At 36.6% G+C, this 17,997-nt stretch overlaps 1 protein-coding gene across 2 annotated transcripts in view; it reads right to left on the bottom strand.

The window, feature by feature from the left end:
• FNDC3B (fibronectin type III domain containing 3B) overlaps window positions 1–17,997 on the bottom strand; it is a 332,590-nt gene that overhangs the window by 76,951 nt on the left and 237,642 nt on the right. For both annotated transcript variants that reach the window (XM_004674965.1, XM_012732895.1), the window contains exons 8-11: window positions 16,520–16,671; window positions 13,712–13,771; window positions 6,164–6,302; window positions 4,488–4,541 (exon numbers count right to left, since the gene is read on the bottom strand). In XM_004674965.1, the coding sequence (XP_004675022.1) occupies window positions 4,488–4,541; window positions 6,164–6,302; window positions 13,712–13,771; window positions 16,520–16,671 (405 nt within the window). The remainder of the gene's footprint in view (window positions 1–4,487; window positions 4,542–6,163; window positions 6,303–13,711; window positions 13,772–16,519; window positions 16,672–17,997) is intronic.

The raw sequence follows: 17,997 nt of genomic DNA, 5'->3' as shown, positions 1-17,997 counted from the left end.
CTCAGGCACTGGCTCTGAGGTGATCAAAAGGGTGTGTATTTTCAATCATTAACCCACGATTTTTTACTTCACCCCAACTCCTACTCTCTCCATAGCTGGAAAGAACCTCCATCATAAGAAATCAGGCATCTAAGCAGTTGTTTGGCTATTAAAAAACTTGAAGCTTTTCTCCTACTTATGATTCTGGATAAAACTGAAAATTTATAGTAGTTTTTCTTTTTCTTCCGGCACCATTAGGTATAATACTCAAACTTAGCAGAAGAGAGAAACCTTTATGAAGTCCCAGACTTGCTTTCCGCCAACCTCAAAATGACAGTAGGTAAGAATGTAAACATGAAAGCGGAGCACAGTGTGATCAGAATGACATTAGAATGTAAAGATGGGCCTTCCCTGGTGGTACAATGGGTTAAAGCGCAGCACTGCAAGCTAGCAGCAGCCATTTTAGTGTGAGTTCAATCCAAGTCCCTGGAGGTGACCCACATGGTACAGCAGCCCTCTCCTGTCTCAATAGTGCTCCCCTCATCAATCTGCCTGTTCTGCTCTCCACTCTGTCTCTGGTGAAACCTCTTACCATCCCTGTACCTCTGGCCTGTACCCCAGTTCTATATGCATAAATAAGTAAATAAATCTTAAAAAAAAAAAAAAAAAAAGAATGTAAAGATAGTTTTTCCAACAGCCAAGAGAAAATCAGTCATTACAGGTTGCTGTTTAAAGGAGGAAATAGTAGCTATGGATCTGTAACAGTTCTCAGGGCTGAAGGCTGTCACCATGAGGGGGAGTGGTCAGGAAGTTCCCACCTTCCCCAGTTGTGAAAAGTGAGCTATTTCTGGGAAAAAATGAAACTGATGGCCACAGCTGAAAAGTGAGCTCCACCTGTGTGCTCCATTTTTAGTCACTGGCTACCATCTCAGTTACCTCCCACAGTGATTTAAAAATGAAGGGACTGCCTAGTTACAATTTTTAATACAGAAAAGTAGGCAGCTAACACTTCCTGCAGAACTATGAGTAACATCCAAGGGATTCTATGGGGTAGTGATATGGCATAATGACAGCAATACAGGACAGAAGGTATATCCGCCTCCTCTCACGGTAGCAAGTTTCTGTCTTCTGTTCCCTTGGAGGGCCACACCTGCCTGAGGAGACCAGCTGGCAGTCAACTTCTGCTTAAGGTGGATCATGCGAAGGTCAGTGGAGCACCGTGTTCCCAGTCCTAGCCAAATGAAGGCACTGTGCTCTTTACTACTGTTCTTTTTTGGAAGGTCTTTTTCTAAAGGGCTTGATGGCTGGACTTAATGCCCTGTGCACTTATTTTACCAATATTTTCAAAATTTAATAATAATTGTTTTGTTGAGTGATCAAATGTAAACAAAATAATAAAGTACCCTGGGACTCTAACCAGTGTTGTCATCCTGAAATAAAAGTCAGAGAACATGCAGACATTCATGTGGCACATACATAGCTGAGGCTATCACACCTAGGAGGCAATTCTTGGACAAATTGCCAGGCAGAAATGGGGTAGAGCACTACAGCTGAGGGCGGTCTCCTGGAGGCTCTCAGCGTAGCTGTTTCCCTCCTCTGTGCAACCCAATGTCCTGTACCTCAAGCTTGTTTCTATAGCCCCTTGAATGACAGATGGTCTGGAGATACAGCGTGGGACAGGATTCCTGGGAGAGGAGAGTCCTGGCTTTAGAGGCACCAGGTGTCATCCCTCCCGCTCACCACCACAGCCCACTGGCACAAGGTCTGAAAGTAGCACAGAAGTATCTGGTTCCACATTCCACCAGGTTTCCAAGTTGAATGTGCCCACACACCCTGCAGGCCAGACAGGGCCCTCAGTTTGCACATTTGATTTTCCTCCTTGACACCAAGGCCTGAGTACTGTGGAACACAGAACGTAAAAAAAAAAAAAAAATAAAAATAAAAAAAATTCCCAAGAGGGCTATTATCTTTGAAATACAGACTAGTGAATTGCCTTGTCAGAAATTTTACTTCTGAAATGACAGGATGGGCAAGAATAAATTGCACACTACAGCTGTGTTCTGATTGCCAGGAATGCCATGATGCCATTTCTTAGTCTTTTTAGGAGGAGTGAAAAGGACTTAAGGGATATATAGCATAAAGCAAGGAAGGTATTCGGTGGAAAAATTTGAGAAGTACATGGGCAAGCTTGTTTTATTTATGTCTATGTAAAAGTGTAAGAGGACACTACTACATTAGCTTTTTTAGCTGTCAGCACCAAGACGCTATTTTTGATATGTCCTAGTTGTCTCCTAGGACAGAGAACTGTATTGATGCACAGGAAGGTATACTCCAAAAATGACGAGATCTTGACTAGATAAGCAGCTAAACAACAGAGAAAGTGATCCTCAAATAACCTTTTTATTGGGTCAATCCTAATACGCAGTTCTGACACAGCATGAATGATGTAAAGGCACCCAAGTTGAAGGGCAAGCTCAGGTGAGCAAGGGCAAGATGCCCAGCATGAAATGTGGAACAGATTCCCTATCTTCTAGTCGGGAGGGCTTTCAATTACCCCGCTTCTAGAGAACTCAATGTACCTAAAGGTCAATGAGCCTTTCAGAGTTTGAAGTCCAAAAGTTTTTCTAGAAGGTGAATGCTAAGCCACAGAATAGAACAGGAATATGATATTGGCTTATGGTCAATTAACTTGGAAACTCCAGAAAGATCAAAAGAGATACCACCAACAGTTGTTAAAAGCTGGGAGACAAAATAAAGAGTAAAGGAAAAAAAAAAACAACAATTAAAATGGGTGTGAGGAAAAGATGAAAGGATATCAAATAGGGGAAATACAGGACAAAGCTGAAAACAAAGGACTTAACATTTTGTGATTCTGAGTCCATACTGGATGCAACTGAATGTAAGAGGTTGCTACACGTAATGTCTACATTTCATCAGAGGCTCTGCTATTTCCTTCCAGCATCACGGCACGACACTGTCAACACAAATTCAAAGGGAAGATGGCCAAAAACTGAGTCACCGGAACCATTTCCTGTAACACCTGGGTTTTCCTTGGTTTCCTATTCAAACAGTCAACTAATCTGACATTGCTTAATTCATGAGGCCATGGCCCATGGCAGAGAAGCAGCAAAACACAGGACACACACACATATACAATTTTTCCTGAAAGGATATTCAAAATGAAACATCGGATAAGTGCAACAAACCAATACACTTAAAAAACAAACTTTCATTAAACTCTCCTCCTTTCAGAGAAAGAGGAAATGGGAAGATGCCATTTATGCTCGCATTCAGCCGTTCCTTCCCAACTGTCTTCACTGCCTGTTAAAAATCTCTTTCCACAAGGGTCGGAGGGGTGGTTTCAGTTTCCAATCAAACCATCTTAAAATGCAATCTACCTAATCTGTGAAACGTACCAGGTACGTCTGAGATTTCACCAATCTGTGCAAAGAAACTGCTCACAAGAACAACAGACCATTGTCTTTAGTACTCCAGTTGTTCAGATGTAATACAAATGGGAAAATATACTTTTGCAAAAAGTGATGAAGGGCCCCCTTTTCACATTCAAACTTCACATTCAGGAGAATTTGACTTTACATTTTGTTAAAATGTTCGCTCCACACTTGAAAAGTCACTTTTTGCCTATTCCTGTGTTCTTAATCTTTCGGTATCTTTAAGTCACAAATACAAGTTAACTTTTATTTCACCCTAATTCCACATTTTCTAAGAATCCTTAAACAATTTGCTCAATCACAAAAAGAGACTAAAGCAAGGGTAAATGAATGAACAGAGTTAAGAATTACAGGAATAAAATTTTAGTTGTTTTTTTTTTAGGAGCAAATGGCTTCTGTACAAATTGTTGCCTACCTGAGATTTTATGCACAGTGCACTGTGTACAAGGTCACCATACAGCACAGAATGACCTTGAAAATAATGAGGCCATCCACATGATCCAAGGAACTTTGGTGATAGAAACAACAACAGGGACACCTGTCACAGGGTGTTCTAACCCATGGGGTGATCACACAAGGGCACAGTGACCTCCAAGTACTGTTCCACTCCCCCACAAAGAACACTCAACAGTGCAACATCAAACTACACACTTGGCATTCAAAAAGGAAAAACAAATTATGCTTCCCAAGCCAAAGTGTGTTGTACCATTGCAGAAACATCTATGCAGGAAGGCCGTGGGCAGTCAAGATGACAAAGCAGTCAATTCTTAACACTAATTAATGGCTGGCTAGACACTAGTGATTCCAAAACCAGTCAGACCCCGTATCAACATTTCTTACAAATAAGCCAAGTAAATGCAATTCAACATACAATTCGTTACACCATTTCAATCCATCTTCATTTTTTCAGTCAATAACCGTTAGTTTAAATTTCTCTTTATTTATAAACTTTTCCCCTGGGTTCATCGTATCTTAAAAAAAGAATAAAATGGCATTTGCTCAGCATTTGATTTTTGAAAATGTGTTTCAGATGAATGAATATAAAAATATGCTTACCTCATCCCATTCTAAAAGGTAATTGGTGATTTTTGAACCATTGTCAATTGGTGCCTAAAAAAATAATAACGTGAAATTACAGAAAAGTTGTTCACAAATAAAACTCATGAGTTATCTACTTGGTTTAAATATAATGTCTATGATAGGTCTGGGCTCTCCCTTCAGGGCCCTGGATAGTTTCTGCATTTCTCTGATTCGGTATAATTAAACTAATACAATTCAACTATGGAGAGGCCCACTAATAACCAATGATTGCCCATAAATAATCAAACCTGCCTTCCCCACCACCTCTGCCTTTTACACCCACATAGAATTGCTGAGGCATTTTAAGAGTAGAGGTTAAAGTACTTTCCTCCTAAGAAAACTTTTTCTTGAAGTTTCTTGAAGTTGCTGAGACCTGAATTTCATCAAGGCTTTAAGCAGAGTATGTATCAGTGATTCCCAACTTTAGGTTTGTAAGACCCCGGGGTTCCTCTGGTAATTTTAAGAAGTTTTCTTATCATATTTTCCAAACAAATAAATTTTAATTATTTCCTTTATATATATATATATATATATATACACACACATATATATGTGCAAATATAAGAAACATTTTTGAATAGATGTATACATTTCAAGGAATTAAACAATGATGACCAGTTGGGTGTTAAAACTCTGAAAAGGTGGGGAATCACTGACCTGGATTATCCCTGGAAGCCAGGAAAGAAAATAAAATAGTTCAGATTCTAAGCCAGTTCAAACTTTGCCTTTGTCTAAATAACACTCTCACTGTTGGCCACTGACTACCAGAACGCAGCGCCCTACCAGAGAGGGGTCTAACAAAGCCATGCTTCTTAACTGCTTTTATCACTGCCTAGATAAATTTCGTTTAGGAATAAGGAGACAAAACATTCCTTCAACAATGGATCTCCCTAGCCATCTTACTTCTTTCACAAATTAGTGTTATCCCAAATAGCAAAATTCTACTATTTCTGCCTATACAAATTTTACATTTCAAACTACATTGTAGAATATCCATATATAGAAAATCTTATAGAGATTAATAATGTTATCTACTATTTTACTGCAAACACCAAAACTAGGACTTATAAGCAAATCATATCCTTAGACACCTCTCTTTGGCAGGAGTCATATTTAGTCATATAGTAAACTGTATCTCACAAATACTATAATATAATTCACACAGTTAAAAATTAAGTAGTCTCCTGACTGATGCAAGGCCTAATTAGTTGAAGATAATGTAGCTTAGAATACTAAACATTCTAGGTAGCTTCAAATGGCAAACAATGCAAAGTCATTACAGAAAGAAGTCAATACTCATAAACCTATATTATCTCTAAATCTTTCTTTATAAGAACTTTTCCCTGATGTCCTCAAATGTCTGTTGAAATGAATGAAATCATTAAAATGATGAAGTGTAGGTATATCATTTATATTGTTCACGATCTGAAGAGACTTAACCAAATTTCTCTGCAAAGAGCTAAAGTTTGATTTTGCAGTTCCTTTTTCCCATCCCTTTCCCCAAATTTAAAGATACGTTAACTGCTGATATAATAATTTGCTTTGTACAGTTCCTATGTAGAAGACCAAACACCATCACCAAACTGGAACAGAATTTAATGTTTCAAATGGCTGTAAACTTCAGACTATTCTGGAAGCTTTAAGCTACCCACCTTCCACTGCAAAGTTAGTGAGCTTTTGCTCCTATGCGCCAGCTTGGGAGGGAAGGGGCACTCGGGCGCACAGCTGTGGGTGGTGAAGCTGACTGGCTCGGAGCAGGATCCTTTAACAGAATTGTACATGGCATACACCCTAAAAACGAAACAGACACAAACAGTCAGAGGCAGTGGCCCAGCCCACAAGACCAAGGTTTTTATTTTAGCTTTATCCTGGGTCATTCCACAGAGGCAGAAATTTCTTGTGTCACAAACCCCATGACTGATTCTTATCTGCTGGTCTCTCCTACCTGTAGTCAGCATTTCAAGGAATGAGTCTCACCTCAGTAAGCTTTCTCATTCCACTCACAGTTAGACCACCCAGTTTAATTTAAGATGGACAGGGTCTACTGAATGAAAAAGAATATGCTAAGTAAGATAATAAACCTTAATCCCCTGGGTGTTTCCAAATACACGTTTTAAAACTGACAAGCCACTCTGGTTGACTGGAAAAAGAACTGAAAGAGTTAAAGGGAAAAAGGAATGAGATTCCACAGACAGAAGATCATATACCATAGAAGTACAAAAAATGAGGTCAATATTGTCTTTGAACTGTTTATAACACCAGACATATTAAGTGGAAATAGGAACAATCACACATAGAAACATTTTTGCTATAGCCAGTGCACGGCTGTAATTCAACAAAAACAATGCTCAGGTACAGTTTATCCATGTGAACGTTTAGATGTTAAAACTAGTGCCAAGATTAAAGATGTGTGTCTGCACATTAAAATGCCTGGTTCAACACTGAACATATGTGCCTGATTTCTCCAGAAGCTGTGGAGGAAAAAAAAAAGCCTATATTGTGCTGTTAAATACCATACTCCTTTCAAATAGCATAAAATAGGATTATGTTGATGTTGTTAGTATCTTCTTTCTACTTCTCCAGGTATAAAATATTGGTTATTTATAATTTTAAAGCATATATATATATATATATATACATATATATATATTTTTAATAAAGACAACAAAGAAACCTTTGCTGTCCAAAAATGATGCAAGGATTAAACTACTCAGAGTTGGAAATATATATCAAACCTTTAATTCCTGTAACAACCCTTTATGAGGTCCCATTAAAGACAGAAAACTCAGACCAGAGAGGTAAAATAAATTTCCCAAAGCTACCAAACTAGGAAGTTGGAGCAGTTGTACTCAATCATGGAAACCTAACTGCCATACTGTGGTGTCCACTGTCTTTACTCATGTTTCTTTAAATCCTCACAATTCATTTCCCCTCACTCTGTCCAATGAACACAAACAATAGCAAAAAATAAAGTTAGAGAAAATAGGTCCTAATTAGATATACGATCTGCAAAGTTATTTCTTGTCAAAGTCCACCATGAGAAAATTTACAGAGATAACAATAGACATGCCTACTTTCCATCCTAAAAGGTAAAATACACATTTAGTGTACATTTGAATTATCTGTCCTATAAGAGGAGGTGTTTGATCCAAACAAAGGATATTTACTGTTAGCATGCTCTATATCCAACCTGGTGAAAGGAATGTCCCTTTTTTGCATGTACTGTAAGTAGACACATGATAATATACAAATGAGTGATAGATTTGTCAAGATCATTTCCATGTAATCAGGACAGGCTCATTAGGAGTAAGCCACTTAAAAGGAATCATAGAATGTTCCAGATATAGGCAAAGTTCTAGTGGTAAATTTAATAGATCAGAATTCTCCAAATGGGGCTCATCGGGTCCCAGATACATGTGTGGGAGTTGTGGAGTGTAGGGGAACAGTATAGTGTTTTAATATTTGAGACACCTACAAATTAAAGAACACAGGGAACGATCATCACAAAGAAAAAAGCCAGACATTATGTACACTTAATGCAAAATCATCCTCTCCAGAGAAAATGAACCTGTACTTAACCCTCTTCACCATTATGTAGGGAACCTAAACATAGTAATAGATAAGGAACACTATGACTATACATTCTACCTAATTCATATTGCAGAAAATTCTATAGCACAAAAATAACAAGACTATTCCAAAAAATAAATTGCAAGGTGGGGAACAAGAAATGACAGGAAGCCTACAGATGAAAAGAAAAATAAATTTACAAAAGGACTATTCAGATTATGTTTGTATTCTAATTACAATAAACTGAAGAAAGCAAGACTTCATTTTTAGGATAGTTAAGAAAATGTGAACAGTCTGTGGTTTTTAAAGATTAAGAAATTACTATTTTTATTTGTTTTGCATGGATGTGTGATGATGCTAACATGGTTTATATTTAAAGTGGTGATGTCTGGACTTCAAAATAAATATGGGGGTAGGTGGTAGACAAGGCATCAAGGAAATAAGGAGCATTATTCATTTAAATAAAAATTAAGTCAATGTTGAAAAAAATCTGGAGTTCTCTCATTAAAACAAAAAGAACCTCTGGTTTCTCTTAAAGCTAGAAGTTGCAGCAATATAGAGTAGTATACCTGCATGGGAGTAATTAGATAAAATTGAGGGCAGCTCAGACTTTGAATGGGGCAGGTGGTAGATCACAGCCTTCCCTCAACTGGAATCTCCTGGGGGCAGAGACTGCTTTCAATTGCCTTTCAGCCAATTGCTTTATTCACTTAGGTTCCCAAAAGGGATCTCCACCTGCAATTACTAGGAACTGTCTATAAATATGGACCCTACTCTAAGAGGCCAGGTCCTAAATGTTCACAAAAACAGCTCCAAGAATCCATCTGGATAAAAGAGCAGAGATGGGAGGTAGGGGATGAGCCTGCAAAGTACTAGCAGACCTTAGTGGATTATCTGGGGAGATGTGGAGTCTGTCAAACTTGTTGTTCATTAGCCAGAAATCCATACATGTTAGCCAGAGAAACATGAGTGATGGAGGTTTCTAGAGAAACATGAATGATGGAGGTTTCTAGCAAGCAGGTATGACAGCAGAGGTCCAAGAACTGGATGGTAGTAGCACATATCTGGTGTAGTTGAAGATGGACCAGATGGAAGTCATTTCCTCTTCTTAAAGCTCAAAGAATTTTTAATTTGCTTAAATTAGGAGTCAATCCTTTATACTTGTAAAATTGTGTCTGTCCACAAGGGGACAATTATATGGCAACAGAAATGTGGTACATGTAGTTCCTAAAATTTGACATGATATGTGAGTATCCCATGATCACACCTATCAGTTAAAACTGTTGAGTACCTAGATAACAACCAGCCATAACATCACACAACACTATTTTCATCAGTAACTTTCACAGAAAGTCTTTGGAAATTATGCTGCATTTTCAAGAATGTTTCAATTAAGTTTTTTTCACAAGATGATGATATATTATTTTTAAATATCCTATGATAGGAGGATTTGTAAAGGAGGATCAATTTCTTAGGTTAAATTAATTAGCAACATTTATACCAGGAAAGAAGACGACTTTTTTCTAACAATGCAAAAATTAATTTTATGTTGAGTTTTCACATTTGTTTGAATTCCCATACTGACTAAATGCTTATAAAACAGATGTTCCAAGAATTTTAGAAATTTGCTTCCAACTTTCTCCAGCACAACTGTAACTTACTTGTGGCACAATTTCTGGTCAGTAACACCTCTTTCAGAACACTGCCTTGAGTTGGTCAACCATATTTTTGGAAATGTTACATCACATACTTTTTCTGGGAAATGTTATTACATGATATCATCTCTGGGCAACTTATCTGCCCAACCGTTTATGCCAATGACTGGAAAACTATTTCAAAATTTGTCATGAGATTATTATTCATCCCATCATTCAAATAGATGGTTAGCCTGCATTGATTAAATTATTAAATCTTGAGTCCTATAGTAAAATAGTTGTTTCAATGACAGTATTAATGATGAAACTATCAACTGAAAGAGGAATAGGGTTTTTTTTTTTTTTGCATATGTAGCTTACTCATATGAATAAGTGAATCTATAAGTATTTATGTACATAAACTTAAGTTTTATAAAAATGTTATTTATGCATTGGCTTATTCTCATTTCTCTTTCTTAGTACACAACCACATGCACAAACAACTGCTCATACACTCATTCACATTCACACACACACATACACGAGCTTACATACTGATGAGTTTCTACAGTGCATGTAACACAGTGCTCTGTAAGGAAGCACTAAATAAGTGCACATTGCCAACTACAACTTGATTCCTCTTAAACACTGTGCCAACATTAAACTAAAAAAAAAATCTGTGAAGAACTGAATAACAAATACAGAAGTGAGGACATTAATAAAAATTAAACTCAAGACCTAAGTTTTGCAAATCAACATAATAGAGGAATATTACTTTCTTCAATTACTAGGAGAAAACAGTAGTGTTTGATGGATGTGTAGCAATGATCTACAAAAATTCATAGCAAAAAGTGAGAAAGATAAAAATCCTCACACCTTGAAATACTTAGGATACAATTTTCTATGTGGAATTTGACCTAAATGGTGACAATCTCAATAGCCACAGACATGGGATGTGTAGCCCTGTTTCAAGGATGCCACTGGCTAGTTAATAAATTATTCCAAAATATAGCGAGACTGTGTCAGGAAGTTAATTAAGAATTATTCTTGCCTGGTAATTGAGGCCAAACATCAGGCTCCATGGTGAAAAACTGTTCCTATAGAAAAAAAGTTTGTGTATCTGATTGGCAAACTCAGGAAAGTCATTATCATGATGGAGGAAAAGTAAAAAATGACAAAAAAAATATTATACAAAGGTTTTGGGCAATCAGTGTAAAGAAAATAGAATCAGAATAGCAAAATCAAAACCAGTAAGAAATGTAAGTAAAAAAGTCCTGGGTGAGATTTCAGTACATATGTGAAAGACAACTTTTGCTCGGCTGAAGAATGGTTTGAATGGAGACTTCCGCAGGGCTTAATCAAACTGTACATTATAAAAAAACTGGGAGGAAAATATAGCCTATTCAATATTATTTAAAAAATTTCAGTTTTTATCATTTATCTATAGCCTTCTATCAGAGTGATGCTTTCTAAATTGCTAATGCACAAACAAATAAAAATGGCAGTGATTGTAGTTTCTACTGTAGAAATTTACTAGTAACTTCCACAGAGCACTTGGCAGTCTTAGAAGTGACTACTAAATTTGAGATTATATTTGAAGCTACTGTGTTTGATAAACGTTCATATTTCCGGAACTAAGACTCTCAGAATGCTAACTGATCTGTGTCTTGAGAGATTTTGCTCCCTTTGTTCACTGCTAAGTATGATATACCTTTATCTCCCTTTATCTCAATAAAATGATGAGTGATGAGGCCAAGCTATACACTGTGATTTCAAAGAATGAAGTTATTTTTATTTTCAGAGTGTGGAAAGCTATAGCTACTTTGGAAAAAGAAAAACAATATTTATATACTCTTCAGGTATGCACATACATTTCATTTGCTTTTACACCATCTTTCTGAGAATGGGATCATCCTGATCCTCACTTTATGAATGAGAAAACAAGGCCAATGTTCAAAGGGCTTGTTTGAGTATTTCCTTAATGACTGAGCCATTAATCCAGATTCTGAGCTCTTGTCATTTTATATTTTGTTTATTATGCTGCTTGCCAAAGCATTCAAGACAGAGGAAGCTACATCTAAGAGCTATAGTGTGAACATACCTATAGCTTGAAAAATGAAAGACTATAAGGAAAGAGAATGAATGATCTATATGAACTGTGGACAGGTAGTTCAAATTAATATTTGGTCAAAAATATAATGTAATACAATATTTGGTCAAAAATACAGTCAAATTAATATTTGGACTGTAAATAAAAGGAGAGAATTTTTCCTTAAATACTCAAATGAGATCATATCCAAAAGGAGGAAGAAATTTTTCTCTCTAAAAAACAGACAGCAAGACTAAATAACAGCTGGTGGTGCCTTTGGCTATGTGTGTGTGGTGTCACGTATGTGTCATATATGTCACAAGTTTGGGTTCCAGATGTGTCAGAAATAAGTACAGATCAAAGGCCTCTCTAGATGGTAACCATCCACACTCCTATTCCTGTTAGGGGAAATCTATTAGTTACACCTTTTATCTACCCACAAGTTCAAGGTGTTCATAAGACATGGCAGTAAAAAGAATTGATGAGCAGTGTTTTTGGAATTTACCCTTTACTAAGAGGACTTAAAAGAAACAATGTGAAGCAATAGATGTAATGGTATTTAAGGGCAGGCTCTTTGTAACACTAAAGTCCCTTTGAAAGGGTGTTATGAGCTCATGAATAAGCAGGAAATTAATACAATAAAGCAGTAACAATAAACTATAAAAGGTAGGGAAAAAAGGAAACATGTCTTCTGAGATGTACATGGCTCCCTAAACAGTGATACATTTTCTGGTTCATTGTTAACCAACCACTTGAATAAACATGAAACTACTTCTACTATCACCTCAGCTTCACAAATTATACAAATCTTTTTGTTTGTTCAGACTGAAAATTTCAGTATGTTGAGGCTGAAAATAGTTGACTCAAAACTAAAAAGTTTTGATTTAAACAGGAAGAGACAGTTTCAATATTGTATTTAAACAATACTATAGGTAAGTAGACAAACTTTATGACTGAATATAAAACAGCTTGCTTTCTCATATATGCTTTGAACTGAGCTTTAAACATTTTTACAGGTAATAAGCTTTAACCTGAACCCTTTCCTACCTTTCTTAGTCAGAACACTGAAGGAATTCTACATAACTGACCGAAGTTAAAATAGTCAATATATAGCAGAATGTGACTAGAACTCAAGCCCCATGATAATAAATACATTCTTCTAGACAAGCTATATTGCCTCCATCCCATTACAAATGAGCATGTGGTATCAATTAACCTTTGAAAAGTATAATGAAGATGTGTACTTGATACTGGGGATTTTATCACATGACCTTTATGTACATGTACATAGATGAAGAGAAAATTTGTTATGTATCATACTAAAGCTATATTTTCTGGTCATTTTAGAGAGTCCAAACAAAACAAAACCCAGTAGCAATTTCAGAATATATATCAAGTTATGTGAGTTCCTTGTTTCATCAAATTGGGTTAATTTGTATCATAGATAATTTGATTTTTACAATACTTTTATTATTTCAAAACCTATTGTATTCTAAGGTTCAAATGTGTTCTTGGGAATTCTGAACATACAGTTTAAACCACCTATAGGCTACAGAAATAACTGGTACAGTTATAGTTAAAAAAAATTCATTTTTAAAGAAAACGTTACATATTTAATCACACAGTTCAGTAGATATTACACAAGATAATATGTTTAAAAAAGAACTGTAAAAATAACTTTTAAAAATTCTGTTCATGGTATCATTTACTTTTCTTTTACCAAAAGCACTTCTGTGTATTCCCAATCACTATGCTCTCAAGTATAGAATATAATGGATTGTGAGCTAACGTATTATGACATTCCATTAGGCAAGCAAAAATAACCAGAAACTTTTGAAGGGGGACAAGAGGTATATTTTAGAAATCTTAAATCTCCAATGCAGTTTAGCTCTAGTATCCTAACTTACCTCACATGATAATCAGTTGCTGGTCTAAGATCTTTCAGGTTACATTCTAATTCTTCCCCACTACAAAAAAAAAAAAAAAAAAAATCATTCATTAGTCAATGATCAGGTTTCAAAAGTAAAGCAGACTTTGAATTTGAGTCTCACAGTAATTATGAGCAATGACTCAAGAATTATTGTGTCTGATTCCACCATAATATAAAATTTAAAGTTGGTATTAGTATCTTTTTGGACTTAAAGTTAGGTTCCTTTCAATGATGCCATCATACACTTGGAAAATGGCAAGGTTAATTTACTAACATAATTCCAACAGTTTTTATTACTTTTTCGAAGTGAAAACATAAAAATGAAAAATTACAAGTGAGCAAATTCAATAGGCAGCTAGCTAGTGCTAGGTAGACAGGTAAACATAAGTAGAAATAACTGTACCAGCTGTCAACCAAAAGTAGTTCCTACACTCACATGGCAGACATTCAACTGACTCATTTTCTCAGCTCAAAGAAATCTCAATATTCTGCCCTCATATAAATACCAGTAATTAGGTCTTAGATAAAACCATGTATATGATCAGATATTGCAACTAAACTTCATCTTAATTATGAGCAAACAACCAATAAAAAAAAGGAATATTCTATGAAAATTTTTCAAAAACTGAGGAGAGGGTGCATGGAGAGGGGCACAGCTTAAAAAAAGTCATCCTTTTATAATAAAATAAATACTGTGGAAGTGTTTCAAACTAAGAAGGCTCTGGGACAAGACAACTAAACTCCATATTGACCCTAGACAGGAACTTCTCCTATTGGCAAGAAAATGCTACACGAGACGTTATTTAGTTAACCTACAAAACTACAACAATCAGTGATAGACTAGATAAAAGTATTTTATCAATGTAAGTTTATGAAGTGAATACTGAATTCTGGATCTTTCCCTGCAGGATGAGTTTGATCCTCAGTCAGGGAGCTAACCCATACAGTGCAGCAGACATCTCCTGTCTCACTTGCTGCTTCCCTCAGCAGTGTACAACCCAGTTCTTGTATGCATAAATAAATTTTTTTAAAAAGAAATAGTCTTAATGAAGAATAGTAAAGTATTTAGCAGTAAAGAGCCATTATACAGAAAACTAAAGGGAAAAAAATAAAAACAAACTAGGTGGAGGGAGAAGGAGAGAGTTAGCATGAACAGTAAAGCAAATAGAGTACAATGTTAACAGGTGAGTCTGAGTATGTACTTATTGCATGATCTCTTTATTTTTGCAATGTTTGAAGTTATTTCAGACAAAAATATTTTTAAAGTTGCAAACTGGGGACCAAGAGCACATCTTGCCTGCAGCTTTGTTTTTTGGCCTGTAATGAATTTGCTGAATGAGTTAAAATCAGGAAAGTTTTCATGATAATAAATTTAGTTAAATGTACATATTTTCAGTATTTCCTTAAAATTCAACCTATCTGCAAAAGTAGGCCTATATTCCCTTTGGTAATAATCCACTTAAGGTGAGTCGGGGCTGCTCCTTTCAGAGACAGTCCCCTTCACCTCATTTCAACCTTCCAACTTTTCTCACTTATCTGTCTAGGCACTGTGGGCACTTGAAGCACTAGCTTCTGCCAGCAAAAGTCACCTTTTACCTTGCATTGACAGAAGCTATTTGTTTCTTGGTGGGGGTGGGGGAAATGGTGCTCTATATTTCTTTAAGGTTTCCAAAGATTGTAACTTTGTAACCAAAAGGTTTTGAGGCACAGTAAGGTTAATTTTAATTCTAAGCACAGTAGGAAGCCAAAGGTGTGTTTTCTGTAGGGGGATGATACACTCTGACCTCAATTTCTGCAGTATGGAAACAAGATTACAGGAGAGCAGGCATGGCTACTAAAGACCCTGGGCGTATTTCTGCAAGACTGCAAGGAAGAGACAACAGGCGCACAATGGGTAGAAAGAAAGAGAAAGCACAGAGTGAAAAATGGACTTTGCTCTGTCTCTCTTTTCCATTTCTTTATCCAGAGCAGTCCTTAATACAAGAATCAGGTCTGGGAGATTCAACACTTATGCAGCAGTAGTAGGAAAGAATACTAGCCACGCTGGTAAATGAGGAACTGTGGGTGCGGCCACGTTACCCTGTGTGTGGGTAGTCACTCAGGCCACACACAATAAGTCAAACAAGTAGTTCAAACAAGAGTGACTTTCTGATTTCCTGGTGCAAATTTCAGTGTCCGTAATTAATAAGGAAAGAAGACTGGATCCTAAAATTTTTATTCCATTTAGAGCTATAAATCATTTAAGCTCTTAGTATCAGGGAGTCCATAAAGCAGGAAGGATTAATTCCCCTATTCAGGATGCTAAACTTCTGACCATTAAGAAAGGGTAGGGATGAAATGTTTTAAAATAATTTTTATTGCATGCTCACAAAACTGCAATGGAAGATAGGAGTAAAGTGAAATGGAAGGCAATTCTGTTATCTAATTTTAAAAAACAAGACTAGAGACAGATTTGGGACTAAAGGTAATGAATGAGTGCATGGTATATGTAAAAACTAAAGCAACATTCACTTTTTGCCCCAACAGGCATTAGTGGATAGTACTAAAGTGACAAGCAAACATGCCTGGGTGATATTTCATCCTACCACATAGCCCAATAGCCCTACACATTTAATTCTGATAAATACTTTACATAAAAATCACCTCTTGACATTATAATTATACTAATGCTTAAAACGAACAATTTAAAGGGAAATTTGCAAACCCTCTAAATTTTTCCATTTTCCTTAATGACTCCAATTTTATGCCTTAGCAGCAAAGAAAAACACATGGAAATACACTTTACCTGTAAATTATCTTGTACTTTCCATCTCGTCCTTTGTCTGATAAGGCAACTTCATAACTGTAGGGGAAGGAAAGGCCACTGTGGGGTCCACAGGAAAGTCCAACAGGAGGAGCCCAGGACAATACAACTGCTCTTGCTTGAATATTAGAAACCTGGGGAATGAAACATGTACAGAAATATTCAAATCCATTTCACATTAATCAGACACTACCTTCCAATATCATTTTTGTGATTAGTAGTGGCAGAGAACTAACTCAGAGTTAATTCATAGTAAACTATTTTAATAACAATGAAAACATATCTGATAGGGTACACTCTTGTCAAAGCCGTAATGTCCAAATAAGCAAATGAAACATATGTCCTTATATTAAAACTCTTGCTTCATCCTTCAGAAAATAAAATATGTTTTATTTGGGGATTATGTTTAAAGTAAAAGGTTGCTGTGAGAGTCTAATGATTTCCAAGATAGCTATCACAAAATGATGACAAACACTACCTGGCAGCCACAATCAACATCTTTCAGAGGCAACGATGACCTTTAAACTACATGCATTGTGAAGTCTTTGAATATATGGAGACACACTCCACGCTTTCAGCTGTGCACTGTAGGATTGAGCCAGGGCTACCCCCACCAAACCTGCTCATTGGCGGGCCCAGTACTGGCATCTGCCCCTGCCAACACAGAGCCCCACTCAAAATAGTGCTTGCTGGCTTCCTAACCTCTGGCCCAAGCCCAACAAACCAAACACCTGGTTGTTATCTCTGCCATTGCTCGTCATATTCATGGCCTTTGTCTACTTTCTCTACTGGACCCCCAGAGAAGACCCAAGACATGTTCAAATGAGCTCTTAATAAATGTTTGTTGAATACAAATTTAAAATAAAAGGAAAAAAGATGGCCCTTGTTTCTGATACAGGTGACATAGTGGAGGACAAATGAACTTTTACACACCTCTCTTACAAAATCTAATGAAAACTCTTTCCTCTATGAAGAAAAAGTAAGGACCTTCTTCAGATAAACAAACTCCAAAAATACATCACTACTAAACCCAGACTTCAAAAAATATTACAAGAAGTGCTAAAGCCAAAGCCAATAAAAGAATGAATAAGAAGAACAGACTATGGCAAGGAATAAAGTCTTAAAAAGGCAAACAAAATGGTAAATATAGACATCAACATATCAATATTAACTCTAATGTAAATGAACTAAACTCATCACTAAAAGACACAGTGTTGTAGGCTGGATTAAAAAAATGAAAACCGGCCCTCCCTGGTGGCGCAACGGGTTAAAGCACAGCACTGAAAAGCTAAAGCCACTTCCGCATGAGTTCGATGCCCGCCTGCCCCGGAGGTGACCACATGGTGCGGCAGACCCGCCCGCTGCTCCCCTCAGCAGTGTACTTCATAGATCTGCCTGTTCTGCTCCCCACTCTGTTCTTGGTGAAGCCTCTCACCCTCCACATCTCTGGCCTGTACCCC

This window comes from Condylura cristata, unplaced genomic scaffold, assembly GCF_000260355.1.
Source record: "Condylura cristata isolate star-nosed mole 26May11 unplaced genomic scaffold, ConCri1.0 scaffold00003, whole genome shotgun sequence".
NCBI lineage: Eukaryota > Metazoa > Chordata > Mammalia > Eulipotyphla > Talpidae > Condylura > Condylura cristata.
The sequence above is the reverse complement of the archived record's forward strand: the minus strand, read 5'-3'. Positions and strand labels throughout refer to the sequence as shown.